This window comes from Chrysemys picta, chromosome 25 (genome assembly GCF_011386835.1).
Source record: "Chrysemys picta bellii isolate R12L10 chromosome 25, ASM1138683v2, whole genome shotgun sequence".
Lineage (NCBI taxonomy): Eukaryota > Metazoa > Chordata > Testudines > Emydidae > Chrysemys > Chrysemys picta.
The window spans coordinates 10,382,054-10,404,911 of NC_088815.1; the positions used below are offsets into that span (position 1 = coordinate 10,382,054).

At 51.6% G+C, this 22,858-nt stretch overlaps 1 protein-coding gene across 3 annotated transcripts in view; it reads right to left on the reverse strand.

Annotated features, from left to right (window-relative positions):
- CELF5 (CUGBP Elav-like family member 5) overlaps positions 1-22,858 on the reverse strand; it is a 57,852-nt gene that overhangs the window by 14,438 nt on the left and 20,556 nt on the right. For 2 of the 3 annotated variants that reach the window (XM_024105726.3, XM_024105725.3), the window contains exons 3-5: positions 13,819-13,870; positions 1,387-1,515; positions 864-943 (exon numbers count right to left, since the gene is read on the reverse strand). In XM_024105726.3, the coding sequence (XP_023961494.1) occupies positions 864-943; positions 1,387-1,515; positions 13,819-13,870 (261 nt within the window). The remainder of the gene's footprint in view (positions 1-863; positions 944-1,386; positions 1,516-13,818; positions 13,871-22,858) is intronic. The other variant, XM_005281145.5, reaches the window with a different exon arrangement.

A 22,858-nucleotide genomic window follows, 5' to 3' on the forward strand; every position in this document is an offset into this window, starting at 1 on the left:
CACACCCACACGACACACAGCCACAGATACTGGCAGTGAGGTGACAGGAAGGCACCGGTACAGCACTGGCGTACAGGGCACATACACACAACTGTGTATGCAGGCAAACAAGCGACACATGCATCCTAGAGTAACAACCGCCTGAGCAATGCAAAGTCCCACAGCACCCCGGGTGACACGGAGAGAGAACGCACAACTATACGGCAGCCATTGCTCCGGCACACAGGACAGATGTTGTTTCCCGCCCCCAAGCATGTACGAAGCATGTACACCCATGCACGCCACACCCCAGAATACTCACAGTCACACCCACTCTGGACACAAGCGCATGCTCCTTTCTACACACACCCCAGCCCCGGGTGACGGAAAGGCAGACAACAGGGCACTCACACCGCCATATGTACAGGCAGAGTAGATAAAGATTTACTCTGTCTCAGGACCCCCTAATCACGCCGACCCCAAAGCAATCACAGATACACAATCGCAAACTCTAACATCCAGGTAACAAGGCGGCACATCAGGTCACACACAGCCACATGCCTATAGGAGCCCAAATACACACACACGCCCTGCCCTGTCCGCTCACAGTCAGACCTACCGCGGCAAACACAACACCACGACCGCCACCCCTGCCTAAGATAGTCAGGATGATGGGATACACTGGGCACATACAACCGAACGCGCAGGCAGAGCAGTAACACATACTCCCACACAGTCCTGGCCACACAGGTCACAACACATGCATGTGCCTGTCGCTCTGCTGAGCGGTGATGGGGGTTCCCAGCCACAGACGGATGGGGAGCGGTCACTTGAACAGAGATGGGGAGCAGGGGGCGTGACGGGTACCTTGGACTCATACTCACAGGCATCGTCTGGCTGCCGTGCAGTGCGTGGATTGCTGCTTGAGCCTCTGTGTGAGACGAGAACTTTACAAAAGCACAGCCTGGAGAGGGACAGAGAGCAAGGGAGACTGCAGGTGAGAGCAAACCCGAGAGGGAGGCCGGGAGCCAGGCGCCACCTGCGTACCGGGGAGCGGGCCCGAGGCCGGATCCGAACCGGCCCAGAGCCTGAGATCCGGATCCTGCTGCTCAGGCCGATCCCTACAAAGCATTCCAGGGCCAGGGCCAGAAGGACAGATGGAGGCAGGAGGAGGGCTTGGCAGGTGCCCCAGTTGATTCAGGCAGACAGCTGGGCACATCAACGTCTGCTGACCCAGGGACTCTCCCCAAGCCACGTTCCCCCTCTCCGAAGCAGGCTTCTCCTCTTGCCTGCCACCCTCCATCTTTGGCCCTGACGTACAGACCCGCCCAGCGCAGGGGTTGAGTTGGGTGCACCCCAGGACGCAGAGACAGCAAGACAGGCATGACAGACAGAGGAGGCTCGCACCTTTACTGTTGCCATCAGGTCCCCGGAGCACGGTACATTCGTCAATGACCCCAAACGGTTCAAAGAGCCGGAGCACGTCATCCTCAGACTGCTGCTTATTTAGCATCCCCACAAACAGCTTCCTGTCCCCTAGGGGCAAACACAGAAACATCAACCTTCTGTGAGTCTCGCGGCTCAGAGGACAAGGACACGGGGCATCCGGCCTTGGGTATGTAACACACGGGCAGGTGAGTTACTTTCCTTGGGCCACAATTCATCCCGGACAGCAATCCAATGAGGTTCCGGTTACACCAAGCAGGGATCCAGCCCCCTAAGGGTTAATAATAGCTCCTTCCATTGAAGGATCTCAAAGCACACTGCAGACGTTAAAGAGCGAAACCTCCCAGGCCCACCCCCTGCAAGGTGGGCATTATCCTCCCCACATGACAGGTGAGGAAACATGATTTGCCCAGCGTTGCACAGCAGAGGTAGGGAATGGAACCCAGGCGTCCTGACTTCGAGTTTCCTGGCTCTCACGACTAGAGAGGGACTAGAACCCAGCCCAGCCTCCACAGGCTTTAACCACTAGACCACTCTCCTGCGTCTTGAGACAGAAAAAGAACCCAGGTGTCCTGGCTCCCAGGATCCCACACCCTAGAAATGTTGCCAAAGGGTTGGCACTAATGCCAGGGAGATGCGTGGGTGCAGGGCCAAAGGGAGTACGAAGATCCTCTCCCCTCCCTCCCACTGTCCACAGGACATGTCTTGAGGGCTCAGCACACTCTGGCCCTGGGGGGAGAGGGGACGAAAGGCTCATGGCTACATTCACGTTAGGCAGCGAGTCGCTTTGGATTATTTAATTGTAAGGGAGAAACTCAATTCAAGGTTACCCTGGGAGAGTTTATGGGGACGGGGAAGCGGAAGTGATGACAACAACGGGGTGCCTTCTTCCTGTTCCCACCCCGCCCTACTCCCTTCTCCATCACCCCACACAAAGCGCCCCCCCCCCCGGCCCGAAGCCCAGGCTCCGATGCTAACATCTTACAGCCGGGTGTCATTAGGCCGGAGAGAAACATGGCGTCTGGTTGCGTTGGAAGCGTGGAGTTCTGGCCTCTGGATCACACCAGCCGGTTACTCACACTGCCTGACCCCAGGGACATCCTGCCCCCCATCCCGCAGAGGGGTTGTGTCACCGAAACGGTTAAATACACCCCCTGGAACGTGCATAGGAGAAACGCCCCGCAGGGAATGGCTGTGTCAAGATGAGGTTTAGGAGGAGCAGCGAGGGAGGATTCCTTATTGTTAGTGACAGGATCAGAGGGGCCGGCTTCAAACAAAACCAATTGAATGTGACGTGTGTCAGGGAAAATAGCGAAGAGGCTGCTATCTGCTTGAGAGTGCAGTGACCTGAAAAACAACAGGTCTGCAAGCTACAACAGCACAGGGGAAGTGTGTGTGGGGGGGGGGCTTTCATGCTGCGGGCAGCACCCACCGGCTTAGAAAGTGGCTCCCCACCTAGGTAACCCACTGCTCCGTTCCCTCCCCACACACGCACACATGCGCACGCATGGGGACACGTGAGGGGAAGGCCCACACGTGCCGGCACACACTTACACAAGAGCGCATTGGGAGACACATGCGCACACCCATAAATAATAGACGTGACCACACACGGGCTCATGCATGCCCGGCAACATGCATCTCACAGTGACTCCGCGGATGCTGTCCGAGCCACGTTTCCAGAGAGAGAGCGAGAGAGACGTGCAGACAGACATATCCACACTCCTGCCGCACGGGCAGCGTGCGGAGACAGACGTACAGCTGCGTGCACACAGGTGCATTCGCTCACACAAACACACGGGTCTCATTCAATGTCAAGGTATTTTCTTGGGACAAGCTGCCCTCTGATCAACTTGATTGAAAGGGTTAAAAGTCACGGGTCTGGCTCTTGATTTACAACAGGGTGGGTGACCAGAAAATACAGCCCCATTTTTTTTTAAGACAAAGTTTCCTGACCAATTCGGTTTGCAACTCTCCAGCGTATTAGACCTGCATAGAGTTTAAAACATTTCCATTTGCTTGTCACTGTTTTACCCTCCTCTCTGCCCTTGGACAATGAGAATAAATGGGACAGTTTCACTTTGGAGTGCCTAGTCACGTTACTCTTATTGTGAGTATTTACTATTTGTATCCTGGCAACGCCTAGCAACCCTCGTCCAGAATCAGGACCCCATGATGCTAGGGGCTGTACAGCCAGCTAAGAAGGAAGACAGCCCCTGCCCCAGGCTCAGTGCTAGTCAGGAAGCAACAGGTGGACAAGACAAACAAGTGGGGTGGAGAGGATGGGGTAACAAAATGAGCGGAGTTTAACAAACAATTGAAATGTTCAGGGTCTCATGCACACGTACTAATGCTGCAGTGTCAGGGTTGCGAACACTGCAGGGCGTATCTTTAAAAACACATCAGTGCTGGATCGACCGGGGAAAATATCAGGGAAATATTTCGATTGATCTGAGACACTGTAAAAAGTCGGGTTATTTTAACAAACACCTAAACTTTGGGACAAAACTGACCTGCTGAAATCCCTTTAAATACATTCCTCAGACACCCAGTCCCAATTTCTGCTCACCAGGCTATCCTTCCTGCCCAGAGATGGTCAGAATGGGAGGGGGCGGCAACTGGGGAGGAGATTTATATTTTTTTTAAAAATGTGTTAGGTTCATAGATTCCAAGGCGGGAAGGGACCATTGTGATAATCTAGTCTGACCCCCTGTGTAACACGTCCCCCAATAATTCCTGTTTGAACGAGAGCAGATCTTTCAGAAAAATATCCAATCTTGATTTTAAAATTGCCAGCGATGGAGAATTGGGTTGGGATTTGCTGTTGCAAGATGATTGGCAGTTTGGATCTGGATCTAATTTTATCCAAAGCGGGATTATTTTTGGCCAGGGAGGGGGGAATGAATGGGGAAGGGGAGTGAGGATTTCAGATAAACTGTTCCATTTTGGGCCTGTCCCATATTTTAATACAAATGCAATTGTCCCAGCGAGAATGATCCTGGGCAAAGCAATATTCCTTTGGAACCATGAGGCACTAACTTGCATTGGACATGTGTCAAAAGGGGACACCATCAACTTGAAAGCGGTCAGTTTAAAAAATCAATTGCAAGTCGTTTCAGGTTCTCCACCAGCCCTCTGAGCCCCCTGGATATTTTGTTATGTTTTCACTATCACATTTTTCCTGTTTTTCCCCCCATAAATGTTCCTCTCTGTCTTGTCGCTGCATGAAAGACCCACACAAACAACACCTAATGTTTCCCACTCTCCCAGTTTTATCACAAGTCTTGCAATATTTGCTGGGGGCATTTTTGAAATCTCCAGCTCTGGGAGTCCTGTGATTATGTGTGAATCTGACTTTCATTTTTTTTTAATGTAAGCGTCTATCTCTCCTAGTTGTGGCATAAAGCTTGAAAACACAAACCCTTAAAGACCCAAACATCAGAAAGCAAATAAAACAATCTCAACTTTTTTTTTTTTTAGAGCCTAACTTATGAATGCTGGGAATTGGCAATACCGCAACAGGGGAAACTGACAAAGGACGATATAGGGGAAATGTTATAGTCATTTTCACTTAGTGCTGTCCAATACACAAACTGGGGGGAGGAGAGAGAAATAAATATTTTCCCCCTTTAATCCTTTTCTGTTAACAATGGTAGGTTAACAATGCGGAAGACTTTTATTTTGATGCCGTCGCTTTAATTAAAAATATTTTAATGATTAAAGCAAACCTCTCATCCCCCCCCTCCCCCCCCAGCCCCAATGTCGCAGCTAATGTTCTTGATTGCATTTTCCTGGTAAAAGCTGCAGCTCTTCTCCCAAACTCCTCACCTGGCTCCTAGTCCCTTCCTATTATGGGGGCAGGGGAGGGGGGGGCATCAGCAACCACTTTGAAGCTGAGCATCACCGGCTGAGCCCGCACCGCCCCCAGTTCTGCAGCTGGCCAAGCCACCAGGAGCCCCTGGCATCTTGCAATGGTTAGAACAGCCCCCTGGATCTGAAGCATCGAGGCTGCTGCATTATTGCCCTGGCCTGTGGCGCTATTGCAAGCCAAGCTGCAGGTCCCTCTCTGTCTCAGCCACGTAGCCCCCCCTTTTCTCCACCTTCTTTCCAGCTCTTCTTTTTCACCCTCTGATTGGCAATTTCCCAGGCTGTCCAGCAACCACGAAAATTGTCTCTTATCCCCGACTGTTGGAGTTTGAGTTCCCATGGAAACCCATTCTCGGGCAGGCCGTCATTCAGGCAGGTTGGGGAAGGGAGGGCACAAGGAGGGGCCTAGCGCCGAGCGGGTTTCTGATGGAGCGATGACGAGGAACACTGGAGGGTTTTAAGGCTGAACGGTTCAGCCATTAGAGAGAGAAACAGCAGGGGATGCTGCTCCTGTTTAAAACCCAGTGGAATTAGGTCATCTGGCCAAACAGCTGTTGGCGGGGGCGGGGGGAGGAAGAAGAGCAGGGATGGCTACGGGAGAGGGAGGCGACCCCCTTGCGCAGCCCGTTACGGATGGGATGGTTCCCACGATAAATCTCACTGGGAACGCGGGGAGCTTCCTCGTCACTAATACAGTGCTAATGGGCTCGGGTGAGCAATCGCTATCAGCTCAGAGCAGCAGAGCGTTCGGTGGCTCATGGGAAATCACGCCAGCCCACGATCCCTGCCTTGCAAAGGACCAGGTGATGGCAGTCGCCAAAGAGGGACCAGGATGCCAATTCTCCCTCTCATTCAGGGCCCTCTAATCAGCTCCTGGCCCCCAGCAGGGGAGGGATTCAGGGGACAGGCCTAACCCCCGGTATCCACAACAGGCCACGGGGGGAGGCAGTCTCTGAGCCACATGAGGCGGAGAACAGCTCCATCCGGGTGGATAATTCACGGCAATGATGGTTTTAAAGCTGCCCCAGGCCTGGCTTTTGTCCTTTTCTTCTTCTTCATCAGCATCATTATTATTATTTTCTAAAATCCCTCAAACGCATGTAAATGGCTGATTATTTCTCCCCTGCTCCGGCCTCCCTGTCCTGGGCTCTTTAGCGCTTCCCTTCTCTTCTGACCCTCTTTCCTGTTACCGTTTCTTTCCCCATCCTCTTTGCTCTATTCTTCCCCCTCTTCTCATTTTATTCCTTCCCTTTTTCATTTTTTTCCCCCTGGTCCTGCAATTTATTCTCTCTTCTCCCTTTCTAGCCCTGCTCTATCTCTTCCTTCGCTCCCAATCTTTCCCGTCTCTCCCTCGCCAGCGTTCCTTTCCAACTCCCCCAGACAGATTAAAGCAGCTTGATTTTATCCACCCAGCCCCCTTTGGTCCCTCCCCAGCCACGCCATTCTGAACAGGTTTTCATGCCGCCTTCATCACCACCGCAGCATCTAAGCACCTTCCAGCAGTGCAGTAAGCGCCATGACTCACATCTGTCACATGTGGTTTGTTCTCTCTCTCTCATCCTCTCCCCAGGGGGAGAATTGGGTGTGCAGGGGATGGCTTGCTTTGGTGGTGGTGCGGGGGTTGTTTTGAAATGCACGGGATGCAGCTGCATGTTTGTCAGAGAGGCATGCTGTGCTGGCCACGTGGAGTGGAAGGTGGGGAGGTTTTATGATGCCCCCTAATTCCTGGGGAATTCATGCCACAGCTTTGGACTGCTCCTGCCCAGACGAGCTTTCCCCCTACACTAGCCCTGCCAGGCTATCTTGAAAGCGCCTTTCCTTTCTCAAGCTCCAAGTGACTGCCTGGAAGATGTGTTCTGTAGAGGTTTAGTAACATCACCTTTGCAGAAACTCCCATCCGAATACACTGATCTAACCCATAAAAACCACTCAGCGTGGGACCCATGAATGGCCAGGAGTGAATTCAGTTCCACCAGTGGACAAAAGGTGTCCTCAGTTAACCTGTAGGGCTTGGGTATGCTATGCAGCACAGCAAGATCTTAGAGCATTGGATGTGCCATATCCAATCACAGCGCTAGAGTAGGGGAAAGATTCCTCTCCCAGTCATGATGCACCTAACCAGTTATGTAACGCTCTGTGTGCATGGATGTATGTTTAACAGTGCACATATGCTCAGTATGTCACTCATGTCTGCGGCACGTTGGAGTCAGGAATAGAACGCTAATACTTAGCACTTCTTAAAGCACTTTTTATCTACAACACCTCGGCCAGAGAGGTAAGTATTGTGTTCTCCCATTTTTTTAACAGATAGGGAAACTGAGGTACAGAGTGATTTATTAAAGGGGCGGTGTCAGGGCTAAAAAAGCTGAACACCCACAGAAACATTTTGAATGTTTTTTTTTAAACTTCCAGGGGGAAACTTTTTATTTTTAAAGAATAACATCCCTCTGTTGTGTCAGAGGCTCAGACCCTATCAATATTGGGAAAGCACCAAAGAAACTGACTAGGACAAAAGTCAAACAGACAAGCCCAGAGGTGCCAGACCCTTTGTTCAGGAAGAGCTGAATTCCAGAGCTATTGGTTCAGGCTCTCTGCAGACTCAGGCAGAAAGCACTGCATCGGTTTATACGCGGCTCACATTTGGAAGGTTAGCTGTGCAATCATGAAGCCTAGAAACTTGTATTTTTTCATCAAAACTGGGATTCTGCAGAATCCGAATACGCCATGAGAGTCACCCGTATCCACCAGACGGGCCAAGTGGCTGACACCACTGGACTAGTCCGGTTGTAGAAAGTGAGTGAAAGGCTAAAAGTCTTAAATAATGAAAACCTAATTAGATTTTAATTAGTTCCCCCGCCCCCTTTTTAATAATCTAGGGTGTTCAAAGAAACAGGAAAGGAACATAAAATATAAGCTGAGATTTGCACTTTAAGTGACTGGTCTAAAGCCACTGAATCAATATAAGGGCTGAGATTAATTAGAGTGTAAGTGCTGTTTGGGGTAGGAATCGGTTGTGTGTTGTGTTTGTAGCAGTGCACAACAGGGTGCTGGTCCGGGACTGGGGTTCCTAGGTGCTGTCATAATATATCTCCCAGTAACTCAGAAGGTCCTGGCTCCCAGTCTACACCACACCTCTGAGCGGAGGATTCATGCACACATCTGTATGCAGGGAGCTCTCAGTGTCCAAGGATGGCTGGAAACCTGGGACAACGGCCCAAACTGATAGTCACAAGGAAAATAAACATCTGGGGAAGATTCAGAGCATAGAGCTCCCTATTTTGCAGGCCCCTGATTCTGCACTGGTGATGTCACTAGTTTTCAAGAGACAATGTGAGAGAACCCCAGGCTTGCACGGGATGTGGGATGTTACGGCTGAGTCGAAAATATGCAGTCCGAGGGCACCAGGCCAGTGGGAGGCAGAATATACTGAAACATGGTGTCTGCCACAATTCAGCCATGAAAAGGCCACTCCCTGGAATCCCATGGGGCAAGTTGGCTCTGGTGTGACCCCAGGAAAGTTTTTCTGGGGTTTCTTTCCAAACCGATGGTAATAAACGGAACAAGGCTGCCTGGCCCACACTCAGCGTTGCTCTCCAAGGGGCAGCGTTTCTCCATCGCTGTGTAAGACCGCTCTATCCCGATCTGCAGATCTTGTTGCGTCTTCTCCAAGAATGGGGTTCCCGCAGAAGACTTTGGAAATGGTACTCTGATCGCCAGTTCCTAGCTGGGATGAATCCAAGAGTGTGGCCCCGGTGGGAAAGGGTCTGAGGTGCAGCTTTAACACTGCCAACTGGCTGGATCCGTGTGCCCCAGATTTGCACAAAGAGCAAGCCGGGGGGATGTCAAGGGGCACCCACCCCTGGGGTGTTAACTAGAAACCACAGAGGTGAGATGCAGCCTTGGGACGAGAAAGAACAAATTGGGGTCCAACAATGACCCCAGGAGCTGCCCCGGCATGGTGCTTGGGGATGCCCTGTTGCTGGGAGACACCCTGTCTGGAATGAGAATCAAAGCTAACATCCAGACCGCTTGTGGTCATTAACGATCCCCTGGCATTCGTCACAAGCTCAGGGCACTGAGTCCCAATATCAGGGCCAAATCCGTGTAGCAGAATCTACATCCTGCCTGTAGATTTCCCACGGCATTTCAGTTAGATACAATATTCATCTCCCTGCCCTAAACTGCAGTGTGGCTGTCAAACAGCTGCTACGCTCCAGAGGTGGCTGCATTTCAGTGGTGAGTGAAGCGATCCCAGTACATCATCATTAGGCTTTGAGCGCCTCGCTATGGAAAGGCAAGATATTATCCCTTCCCTGCAGCTGAGAGAGAAGCAGCCCAGGTCCCTGTTTCAGTTTTGGCTCCCCAGCCTCCATCCTCCTCTCCATCAAGGTCTCTTGCAGGAGGCCAGGCATATCTGGGGGTTGCTGTTTCAGTCCTTTCGCTGGGGGATGGAATTTCTCTGGTCCCTGTGTCCATGAGGACAACAGTGTTCAATCCTTTGAACACAGTTCCTGCCGTATCCATAGGATGCATGATCACTGGAGAAGCAACCTCGTTGGGACTGTGCCCAGGTGGGCGTCTGGAGTCTGACACCCAGCGTGAGGTGGCTGGGATTTCATTCTAAGAGCATTAGCTTTGTTTAAAAGGCCAGGTAGGTTATGGGAAGCTGCAGTAACTTTTTGCAGAGGGTTTGCATTTGTAGCGTGCGCTGCTCAGGATTCCTGCTCCTCCCCCTCCCGCCCCATTCCCTGCAGACTTGGTAGTAAACTCCTTTGCTTGAAACCTGACAGGGAAACAATAAAGTCCATCTCCTCCTGCCGTCTGCACGAAAGGAGCTGGGGGCATCTCAGACAGATGGGAGCTCTGCTGCGCCTGGGCTGATGGGAACTTGCTCCCGACTCCTCATTTATTCCTGCACTGTCATTCCCAGACAGGAAGGAAGATTTGCAACGTAAATACAGGGAGGAAGAGGAAAGGAGGGGACATTTCTCTGCCTCCCTTGCAAGCCCATTGGTATTAACGGCTGCAACTCAGGGCAGAGTGGACTGTTGGACTCAGGGGACACAAGTGTGAGAATCAGAAGGGATGAGATCTTCCCAGGAGGGGAGGGGGTGGTAATAAAGGAAACAATAAGAAAGGAAGTAGTGCTGTGCCGGAAAAGGGGAAGGAAAAGGTGGCTTTATGCCAATGTTGTGCCCTCTGGGTTCTGGGCTGCCCCAGGTACTGGTGTGGAATACAGGGGTCGGTAAGGAACTCCTAAATGCAGGCAGGATTTTGGATTAAATGACCATTGTCTTGTAGGCTAGATCTAAGCGGAACCTAAATGAGAATCACTATTCTTCTCCCATGCCACATGCACACACTTCACTGCAAACATCCCATTACCTCTTAGACCTCGATAGCAAATTCTCCTTGTCACAGTGAAAAGCTGCAGGCTAGTTCTGGGCCTCCATCAGCTCCCCCCCAGAAGTGGCTGCGTTTCTGTGTTGTCATGTGTATATAATTTGTAGATTTATTGGAGAAAATTTGAAACAAAATTCAGAGACCTAGAAACTCAAGACTTCTGCTTTCCGGCTTTGAATTTCCAAAAATGGTCCAAATTTTCAACAATAATAAATAATAATAATAAAAGCACAGGAAAAAATGCTAGTGAATTCCTTTTTCACATCTTGGAAAAACTGGAGCCTTTTGGACTGGAAATAGGTCCCGCACCCAAAAAAACAGATCTTGTTTCCAATGCAAAACAACTTCCAGCAGTTTTGAAATGCAAAATCCTTTGGGGTGAAAATCGATTTGCATTTAAAAAAGTGAAATCTTTTTATGTTGCATTTTTCTTAAAATGCGAAAAATGGCCATTTTGGCACCAATATCATGGGGGGGGGGAATCCTCCTCTGTTTCAGAGCTGTGAACTGGAAATAAACTTTTTTTTAAAATACACAAATTAAATAAACATTTTTGACTCCTTTCTCCCTTCTCTAACAGCGACTGAGATGCTTTGGGATGGAAGTTGCAATAGAAATGTAAGATCATATTAATATTTAATACAACAGTCACTAGGATATTTTTTAAAATAATAAAGATCTTGCTGTAGGGAAGGCAAGAATAATTAAGCACCAGTTTGTGATACTCTGACTCCATTTGAACAGTGCTTTCCCCATGAGCATTGGCCCACCAAAGTCAGTGGCACCACTTGTGGAGTAATAAACTATGGGTTGTAACAGGATCATAATCTGGTCCTACACAGGGAAAGAAATGTCTTCTGCAAACACCACTGACAGCTTTGAACTCAATTAAATGGTCGAAGAAGCAACACGTCTCCTTTTGCTCCCCAAGGAGCAAAGTGGGGACATTAATTATTATTATTATTTTGACCAGCCACTACAGGGTACTTAGTGCTTTTTCAAACATAGACAGATATATGGTCCCTGCCCAGAGGAAATTATGGCCCAGTACAGAGGCACAGATAGGCCCTGATCCTGCATTCAGATCCATCCAGGTGGATTCCTGCACTGATGGGGCCCTGCATGGGGGGGCAGAAGTAAGTTTCAGATTGCAGCATCGGGGCCTTCATTAGGCACGGCAGGATTCCATTTTCGATCGGTAAATGTCGGCGATCATCGTCGGCGTCTCTCCCCACTCATGTGTTGTGGTCCTTGGCAGAGTTCCCTGGGCAGCTTGAGAGGACGAGCTGGCTGAATATTAACTCCACCCTTCCCAACACATCAGCAATCTCTGATTCAGGCATTCAGCTCTCCGGCTGCCTAAACCCATGTGCGCTCAGTAGCGCAGGTACATGGTTCTAGGCAGTGCAGCCTAGAAGAAACAATCTTTTTCCTTCTGTAAGGAAGAATTTCCGTCACTGATAAGGGACATTTACAGAGAGGGGAAGTTATTTTTTTTAATATGTCTTGAGGGCTTAATAAATGGGTATGCGTTTATCTTTCTATTTATTTGTGCATGTGTATGGATGGACTTGTGAACTTAGCTGTGTGAATGCACTCATGCCTACCAGCGTTGGATGTGGATGTTTTTATGTATCTCTGTGGTGTCTGTTCGGGTGTCCATAAGCATGTGTATTGCTATATATTAACTGTGTACCAGAATTTGTGTGTGGTGTCTGTGAGCAGCTGCGCATGGTTACTTGTGCGTACAAGATTTTGTAGCTCTAGCAAAGACTTCCATAGCCAAAACCAATGAGAGTTAGGCACCTAAAGCCCTTTGAAGATCTGGGCCTAAGTGACTTAGGTCACTTATTCCACACCTTGCTTCCTACAGGCTCTATGGCTTGGATTTTTAGAGCAGCCTAAGGGAGTTAAATGCCTGATTCCCATTGAAATTTGGAAATCTAACTCCCTTAGGCTCATCTGAAAATCCCAGCCTCCGTTTGGAATAAAGGATTATTAATAGCTGACTTTTTTATTTTGATTTCCTGCTGATGCGAACGTTGAAATCAATACAAACAAAATACTTGGAAATAATCCTTGAAAACAAAAATCAAATTCTTCCAATCCTAGACACAGTACATGCGATGTTCCATTCTAAAGGGGAAAGCAGCCCCACCCAAATGCCACCAGCCCTACCAAATCGCTTGATAAGGCAGCACAAGCAAATGAAGAGAAGGACGGATAGATGCAGGAGTGTAGGAGGAAGAAGAAATGCACGGTTAAGGCAGGGAAAAGCAACAAAAAGGATCTGTTCATTTGCGACACCAGGGGGTTACACTTGCTCCATCTGAAGAATGGCATCTGACAGGGGCCATGTAAATTAACGCAGCTCGCCGCATATTCCAGCTCATAACCGCTTAGCATATGTTACTGCTGTCATGTTAATGCTCGCTAGGCCAAGGGGCTAACCTGCACCGCTGAGGAGAGCTGTGCGAATAGCTCTCGGCCGTACCGAAACCCCCCCCCCTCCCTGTTTCATTTCATTTCTGAGGGGTTTTTTACTTTTTTTAAAAAATAAAAGGAAAACAAATTTCTAAATAGAAATTCATTTCGAATGGAAAAATGGAAATGTTTTGATCTGTTTCTGCTTTTTTTTTTTTGGAGTGAACAATTTGGCGAATTTGACCCAATTCGTGAAGTAGTTTGGTCGACTCAAATCTGCCTTTTTCATTGAAAAAACGGTTCCAATGAAAAAACGGGCCCAGTGCTATGCCTGAGTCTCCCCCAAACGCCCCCATCCTTCTTCCTGTTCCTCCTGTACCCTCCTGCCAGGCCCCAGGGCTGATGCTCTGCGCAGTTCCCAAGTGTAGTGGGGCCCAACAGAGAAGCTGTGAGCTTGGCAGAGCCTTGCAGTGGCGTACTCGGGCATGGAGTGTTTCACCAAACCAGGAGCTCCCAACAGGAGCCTCTTTGTTCTATCCATAACCCAAACCCAGGCCCACAATCACCCGCAGGTGCACAGCAAGGGTAGGCCATAAACACTGGGTCTCTCCACCTAGCAAGAGTGGGCCAGGAGGGCACCTCACAACAGATCAGCTGCCAGCAAAACGACACGGAGGAATAACAAGGAGAGATGACAACTACCTCCACGGCTCTCGCTGTCCGCCGGCTTCACCTGGATTGGACGGGCCATCTGCAACGAGAGAGAAAGACGGGGAATGAGACATCACTGCCCGCCTGCCAGTCACATGGCGGCGCCAGCAGCACCAGAGAATTCAGCAGCACTGCCCGAGGGTGGAGAGACGCAGCTAGGAATATTACCTCCTCCCCATAGTGATGCTCTCGGGCCTGTGCAGCAGTATAAGCCCTTGGGCTCCCAGGGCCCAAGTACTCTCCCAATAGGAGCCCCTCTTCCCGCTCTGCCAGTAAATGCCTGTCATGCCAGTGTGGAGGGGTGTCCTGGGGATGTGGAGATTGCACAACTGCATGCCAAGACCCATGACATGATTGCAAGCCAGGACCTGCAGAAAGGAGCCAAGCAGCTTCTTTCAGATCTTCTGGGAGGAATGCAACCCCCACCCCTTCCTATCCTGGCAGTGCAGAGAACACCCCTCCTGTACCAAGGAACCCTGCATCTTCCAGGCAGCAGATTGCTGGCTGAGAAAGACTCAGGGCCTTGAAGCAAACACTTCATCATTTCAGAATCTAATACCCAGGGAGCAGTGTGGTCCAGTGGTTAAAGAACAAGCTTGGGGACCTGTGATCTATTCCCAACTCTGCCACTGACTCAGCGTGGCCTTGGGCAAGTCAGTTAATTGTGTTTCCATTTCTCTCTCTTTCTGTAAAATGCGGGGAAATAAGACGTCCGTACCAGACAGGGGCGGTGTTTCATTAATGCTCCTATGGGGAACTGAGATCCTTGAGGGAAAGTTCTAGAGAAGGATGATTCTGAACTTCTTTTAAAGACGGTAGTGACACCTCAAAGCATCATCCGCACAGGAGAGGAGGAGGTTACCTAGTTTCACAAACCCCTCCAGCTTTCAATGGTGTTTGGGCTCTGCACTCGTCTCGCTAACACGGATCTAACCTGGAGTGACTCCCCCAAAGTCAACAGGATGAGAGGACAATTAGGTTATTATGGGCACCAAGGGGAAAATTTTCAAAGCACCTAAGTGACTAAGGAGTCTGAGTCCCTTAAAAGCACATCTTGTGCTTGGGAGCCTGCGTCTCACTGAAAGTGAATTCACAAGCAATATACCTTCTCCGCCCTCGAGGAGCCCAAAATCGGAGGCCAATATCCTCCGCTGTTGGGATCTCTTGCGCAAGAGGCTCATTTCCATAACTACGTGAGAAAAATCTAGCAGCCTCAGTCCTCACTCGGGCAAAGCTCCCATTGACTTGAGTCGGTAACGTTTTTTTGCCTGAGCAAGATCTGCTCACACCCTAGAGGATCGGGTCCTCGACTAAGTTCGGTGGTTTAAGGCACAACCATGATGCAAAACGTATAATGAAGTCGAGTGATAAAAAGTTATGAACTGAAGTCTATAAAATAGATGCCCGAGCCTCCCCCCACTCACACACACCCATTGCTGAGAGATTCCAGCTCCAAGTGACTGACTGATCGCGTGCTTTGTGGCTCCCAAGAATTCAGTGTTCTGGTGCTTCTGCTCCTGGGTCACATTTCCAGCTGTGTCCATGTCCAGGATGTAACTGCAGAAGACCGTCCTTACCTGGGCAGAGAAATCGAGCGCCTGGCTGCAGGATTGTGCCCAGTCATCCAATGTGCATGCACAAACCTGATCTGTATGTACAAAGGCTGCGTGTATTTATGCAGGCGAACCTACTGGGGCCAGTAGTGGAAAACACTGTTCCCAGCCAGCGCCCCTGAGGTTAGTGGTTTCAGCTAGACATGGGCAGCTCCCTTTCCGGCACTTGGTCAAATCAGGGAATGAAGAGTCTGCCTCTGGCCAAAGGGGTGATGAGTTGGAGATGGAGACCACCCAGAGGGGAGCTTTCTCCAGGAATGGGGTTCTACCTGCCAGCTGACTGACTGAGAGATGCACCGAGTTGCAATGTCTCCTCCATACCATGCACCAGCTCCCAATGCTTCAGCTCGCCAACTCGGAACGGTGCTTTTCCCTCTGCAGGCAGCACAATCATCAAACCCCAAATGCCCCCCGTGCCAGCTGACTGTTGCAATCCCCTGCGGCGTCCCAGGACTTTGCTGGCTAAGCGCTGGTCTTTGCACAAAGCCGGTGACTGGGCACCAAACCCAACCCAGCCTTCAGAGGCTGCTTCTTTCCCAAGACCCCGTTCGCCATCCACCGCATGCTGCTTTGTCATTTCAAGGAGACTTTAGAGCAAAGCACCTTCCCTTAGCTTGGCCTCTGATTCACTCATCCCCTTATTGCTATGGATTGATTGGATTGATTTATGGAGTGCCTCTGGACATAGCCACCCTGCTAGGTGCAAGCTCTAGCATGAGGCAGCAGTATTCAGTCTCCAGCCCAGCGCTGCCTCCCGGGTGTCTCTTGGGTGTCTGTTCGGGTAGGCGTGGATGCAAGCTGGACTCCCAGAGTAGGACTCTCATCCAGACAGTCCCCCTGATACCCGACAGAGATCTGAGCAAGGCCGGGGCTGCTGCTTGCCGTCTGCATCAATAACCTGTGCCGGCCCTGTGCATGGTCGGGCAGCATCGTCCAGATGTGCACTTGGGAACAGGCTCAGGGGGAGGGGCAACAGCTGTACGAGCCACACACGTGCCCCTCCCGCCCCCGCTGCAGCCTCAAGAACCAGCTTTATTTCTAGCCAGGAAGAAAACCTGGGATTAAGATAAACAGATGGGGAGGGAGATGCAGGGACTGGACCCTGAGCTCAGCCTCACCAGTGCAAATCCAGGGGGGGCGGGAGGGAGAGGCTTCATTGAAGCTCAGGGCTTTACGCCTGCATATGGGAGAATCCAGAATCTTTAACGGCAGCAGTGGGAGGGGGAGGGGAGGAGCGTGAGAGGTTCAGGAACAACCCCAAGGGGAATTGAGCACCTGAGAACATCCTGCCCCCCCACCCCCACCCCACCCTACCCTGGCCGCCCATCCCCCCACAGGCCTGTCACTCCAGCTCGTGGCACCTTGGGTAAAGGAGTTGTCGTCATGGAAACGGTTATTCACCACATGGAACCTGACATTTGTGGTTGCCATGGTAACCAGCTCTTAGGGGCATTCCCTCCGCTTTGCACAAAAGAGACATTTTGATATGATCTTCGGAGAGGGGGCTGGCGGGGGGGGGGAGCGGGGGGACAAGGGGGAAGAGCCCCCCCCCCCCATTGCTCCCAGTGACTCTCTGGGCTCTGCCAGCGGGACACGACCCTCGCGGGATCGGCGGGATAAACTGGCATTATGTAAACAGGTCCCTTGGCCACCGAGGCCCCAGCTGCTCCGTACGGGAGCCCCAGTGGGGCAGACCTTGGCCAGAACCAGCCCCTGGTGGGAACTGCAGGGCTATGGCATACGAAGCCCTCTGAGCCCATCGCTGGCTATAGGGGAGTGGGGTGAGATGCACTGAGGCCTGCGAGTCAGCTGTCTAGTCTCAGATGCCCTGGGGTGCACGAGGATAACTAAGAGCAGCATCTGGCTCTGGGATTGTGACCAAGATGACCTGGGGGGCTCCCTGAGCCACTCTGCAGACCCCAGCTCGCTCTCACCCCGCCCTCTAAGCCACACCGAGGTCTCTCCTCTACTCTCGCTCACCCCCGGGAAGCTGACCCGAGCACTCCTCAGACCCACTCACAGTGGCTCGGGGCTGCCACCAGAACCAGCCTGACCACGACTGAGCGCCCCCATGTAGCTCACAATCCCTAGCGAGTTCTAACAAGCCCCACTTCCCACTTCCATTCCCTCCAGTTGATCTGTTGCCAGCCAAGCCCGGCTCCTTGGCAGAGCCGCGAAGGGGCGGCTTGGCTCGTTCTCACCTGCTCAGGGAGACGTGGGTAGAGACGAGATACAGAAGCCTCTCAAAGCAGCGAAAGGCAGTTATGTTTGGAGAAGACATTCAGACTCCCCTGCTTAACGTGTGCAGCGAGAGGTCTCCACCGCCGGCCCAACCATGGAGGAGGCATCACGCTTATCACAGGAGTTTCCTGGCAATGGCAGCACAGAGCTAAGGAGGCGACAGGACCTCCACCACTGCTAGAACGGCAAACAACCCACAAAAGGCCCCACAAGCAGAGACCTAAATGCACAAATGCCAGGAACTTCTACACTGCTTTAACTTGGCCCATGTGTGCGCCCAGACTGCACAGCCCAGAGACACTCCACTAGGAGGGGTGACCAGACCAAGGAGCGATAATGAGCTCAAGTCACAGCACCTTACGCTGCCAGGTGAGTATTTGCTCCTCCCATTTTACAGAGGGACAGAGCGAGGCATGGGGAGGGGAAGTGACTTGTCCAGGGTCACCCGTGAGTCAGTGGCAGAGCTGGAGATACAACCAAAACCTTGAGCTCCCCATGCCCGGCTCTAGCTGTCATGTCCCACTGCATTAGACAGGATGTGGCATGTACATCCACACATGTACAGACCAATGGGCACAGCTCTGTACATAAACGCAGCTATGTTCACGGTGCCCAAATGAACACAGAGACCCACCATGAACACATGCAGTCTGGACACATGCACGCGCACACACACAAACATACAGAGGCAGGCACCCCTGCACAGACGTGTGTATTACACACACACAGGCATGCATCTCCCACACACATACGTGTAAATCCTCTGAAGCATCTGACCACTGGTCTGGCCCAGGATGGCCGTCCTTATCTCCCACGTGCACGGACATATGCATGCATGTTCCGGACCCACCCACCCAGACACATGCATGTACCACACACACCCACACCCATGTGGCTCAGAGGATTTTTGCTAGTGATTTATGAGGCTGAGGCTGCCTCGCAGACGGAGCTTGATTTTCCTCATTAAATTATTTAGATGAGCATTAAAAATTAACCTATTTATTCATTTCTGAAGACTATCACATTAACATTTAGCACACGCTGCTGGGCCGGCAAGGGCCACGCTCCCCCGCCCCTCACCGCCAGTGCCTCGCAGCGCTTCCTACCTGCCGCTAATGATAGGCAGCGTTGTCAGCTCTGTGACCCACCGGGCAGGGGACCAATGGCCTTGCAAAGCGCTCCCAGCGACATGGTGGTGGTGTGGCCAGACACACCAGCAAGGGAACATCACCTGGTTAATCAATCCCTCCCTCTCTCTCTGTCACACCACTCCCCCCCCCCGACACACCCACAGAGTGTGTCTCTCCCCCTTACCCTCCTCTCTCTCTCTCACACACACACACGCTCTGTGTGTGTCTGTCCCCTCACCCTACCTCGCACATACACACACACCAATCTGTGCATGCATCTCTTGCTTTCTTTCCCCCACCTTCTTTCTCACACTCACACACTGTCTCTCTCCGGCACTACCCCCTTCTCTGTCACATGCACACATACCAATCCATCTGTGCGTGTGTGTGTGTGTGTGTCTCTCTCTCTCTCACACACACACACGCACACACACAGAGTGCCTATGCATTTCTCTCCCCTGGGCTCCCAGTGGGCAGCGCCCAGCCGGCCTGGCTGGGATCGAGGGGTGCACTGACCGCAGGTGCGTTAGCAGGCTATCTGCATTCGGACGTTAGAAAGCTCGTCCTTCAGAATTCATGCCGATCCCCAAATGGTCAGGAGCTGCCTTGTGGGAGGAGCAGAAGGACAGCCCAGAGCAGCCAATTCCTTTCCCGGTGAGGGAGACAGTAAGAGGCCTTTACGATGTGATTCTGTATAAATTACAATATAAATTGCACCCTGCTCCGTGCTCCTGTAGGGTTTGGAATATGAAGCCCAGTTGGGCGAGGGATTTGGTGGCTCCTTTACTGTGACATTCCTGCTCCTGTTTTCTGATGCAATTGCTGGGAGTGAGGATGCCTGGGATGAAATTCTGCCGCATGAAGGCAGTGGGAGTTTCCCCATAATCACCCCTGAAGTCCCCCTGCCTGCTGAGCAGATCCAGGCAAAACTCCTGTTGAAGTCAAGGGGACTAAGGAGCACAAGTCCATGGGAGGTTTCCTAGTGAGCAAGGAGTGAGTAAGGCCTCTGGGCTTTGATTCCAGCTGATTACAATTTGCTCCACAAAATGCACCATTTCCCCTAGAGCATTCCTGGGGATGAGCAGCCCCCAAATGGCCACACCGGTGCACCGAGTGAGCGGCCACCCCAGTGACCCAACAGCCCAGCCCCCATCCCACAGCCATCTCCTCCAGGAGAGGGAGAGACCGTCCCCCCCTGCTTCCTGGGACGTCAGGCCGCGATGCTCAGCAAACCATGTGCTGCAGAGAGGGCGAGAGCCCCAAGGGAGGAGCAGGCCTCGCTCTCTATTAATTACGTGTAAGTGATGTAGAATAGGCCCTCAGGTGCAACACAGGGTAACCCAGCGGCGTTAAGTAGGTCAGAGGCAGAGACCATGAAACAAACACAGCGTGTGCTGGCTCCGTAGGGCCCTCACTAGAAACAAGAGCCCTCAGGGACTTGCCAGGATCAGGGCATGGGTCTTCAGCATTGACTCATTGGTTCTCTGGTGGCCAGTTTAGAACTCCCTGTCTATTGGATCACAGCCACTAAACATCCATTCAAAGCACCAGGGTTCGGAACCTCACTTGCCTGTATCTGGGCAGGCGATGATGAAACATGAAGGGTGAACAGTGGCAGAGTGTATCTTTCTGCACGCCCCCACACGCTACTCTATCAACGGGGCTCAATCCTCACCTGGCAGAGGAAAGGGGAGTTTAGTCTTCATTGAGCTTTCAGTCCTTGGTGGTCTCCGTTGAGAGCAGCAGTAAGGCTGGCCACTACTATGGTACTAACCGAACGCTGCTCTGGCACATCCAGCTAAGCATCTCAAAGCGCTTTAAGAACGTTAAAGACTTGGCCCGCCCAACTCCCCTCCCCCGTGAGGTAGGTAAGTACCGTTGTCCCCATTTTGAAACGGAGGCGGAGGAAGTGACTTGCCCAAAGTCACACAGGAAGTCTGGAGCAGAACCTGGAGAAGAACCCAGGGGTCCTAACTCTATGTCTCCTGCTCTAACTGCTAGACCCAACCTTTGTGGAATTAGTGCCAAGAGTGATGGTAGATTGTCCTTTGAGAACTGGACTGAGAATCCCCAATTCATCTCACACGAGCCCCTGCTGAAGGCCATCGTTTCAGGCAGAGTGTCTTCCTTTTCCTGGCCCAGCTGGCTGTGAGTGACAGGCAGGTGGAGAGGGAAGCTGTCCCTGTGCCTCTGGAAGACGAGCACTGAGTGATGACAGACAGCAGTGTGCAGACATCCAGGCTGAGTGAAGGACAATGACACACCAGATCAGTCGCTTCACCTCCTCAGGTGCTCTGCAATGCAATCAGTCACCCCTGTCTTCGCTCCTGCTCCTGCCACTCCGCCAGCGAGGCGAGCTCCTTATCACTGTGACTCGGAAAGTCTTTGGATCTCCCTGATATCCCTATGGAAGTGACAGCGCCATTACTGTGCATTATCATCAGATAACCAACAGGGGAGTCCATCCCATCGCAGCAATTACGAGCCTCTTCGCACAGCAGGCTCTTGGGCAGACACATCCTGAAGTGGGCTGTTTGATGGGATGAGTCACTGGCCATTCTGCCCTCACTTGACCCTCTCCTTTAGCAGGCCTGAGGGCAGCACGCCCAAGGCCACGGACATCAAAGGAGCTTCCCCATCATTCAGGGTCCTTCCTTGCCCCTTACAATTGGTCTTGTTGGAGGTGAGGGTCTGAAAGGTGATAAGAGGAGTGCGCCAACTCTCCTGGAGTCCTTTCCACATGCTGCAAAAGATATCTAACTCACGGAAAGAAAAATCCAGAACCAAATCTAGTTGACATGGGTGTTGAAGTACTTCAGCAAGAGTCAGTCTGGATTTACGCTGGGCTAAATAAGAGTGGAAGCTGGCCCATAACCTCTCGCCCAAGCCTGCACTGACGTAACTAAACACACTGAAAGCTTTCCTAGAGCAGATTCATTGATTTGAAGGCCAAAAGGGTCCACTGTGATGATCTAACCTGACCTCCGGCATAGCACAAGCCAGAGAACGTCATCCACTAATCTCAGCATCAAGCCTAGAACTTCTGTTTGAGCGATAGCCTCTCTTTTACAAAGACATCCCGTCTTGATCCAAAAGACTTCAATTAATGGAGAAGCCACCCCATCCCTAGGTGAGGTGTGCCAATGGACAATCATCCTTTCTGTTACAAACGTGCACCTTATTTCTAGTCTCAATTGATTTAGCTTCAGCAGAGGTCCCAAGACCCTGCCCTTCAGGGTCTTTGTTTTGTTTTTGTGGTTGGGATTTTATTATTATTCTATACGCATATCTACAACACCCAATGCCATGGCATCCCTTAGACCACCCCGACCCAATCTTACTTGAGTGGCCCCTCTGTCTCTCCTGCTCTCTGCCTGTGGAAAGGTCTTCTGAGGAAATGCTCTGGTTTAAGTCCCTGGGTTTAATATAGGGGTATCTGGGTGAAATGTCATGGCCTGTGATCCACCGGAGGCCAGACTAGATGATCTAATGGTCCCTCCTTAACAGTGAGCCTCTGTGCTGGGCTCCTGGCCACTTGTTGCCCCTCTCCTATTTGACTGGTGATGCTCTAACCCACAGGGCTAGGTCGCTGCTCAGAGCAAAGTGAAACACGTCAGGCAGGACTGGAGGAAGAGCAAGGGAGCTGCATTCATAAAACACTGCGGTGCAGTCACCCCGTTACTCCCACCACAGAACAGGAACGAGGCAGAAGGGAGGGGGGCGGGCGCGTAGCTAAGCGTCTTGGTTGCGCAACGAGAATGGTGCGATCTCCATCTCTGCCCTACCCTATGCCCTGTCAGGGAGCAGGCATGCCAAGGACCTGAGACTCGCTACTGCTCTGTGTAGCACATACACTTAGTGCTCAGCTTCACCGGAGCCCCATCGTCTAGTGAGGCCAGCTTCACACCACTCCAGGACCTGCGAGATCATTATCACCAGGCTTCTAAAAGCTCCCATCTCGTGACTGGGAGCGGCTCACAATGCCAAGTAGACTAAGGCATCTCCAGCTCAAGTCTTCGCCTGCCGCTGGTACAGATGCACCAA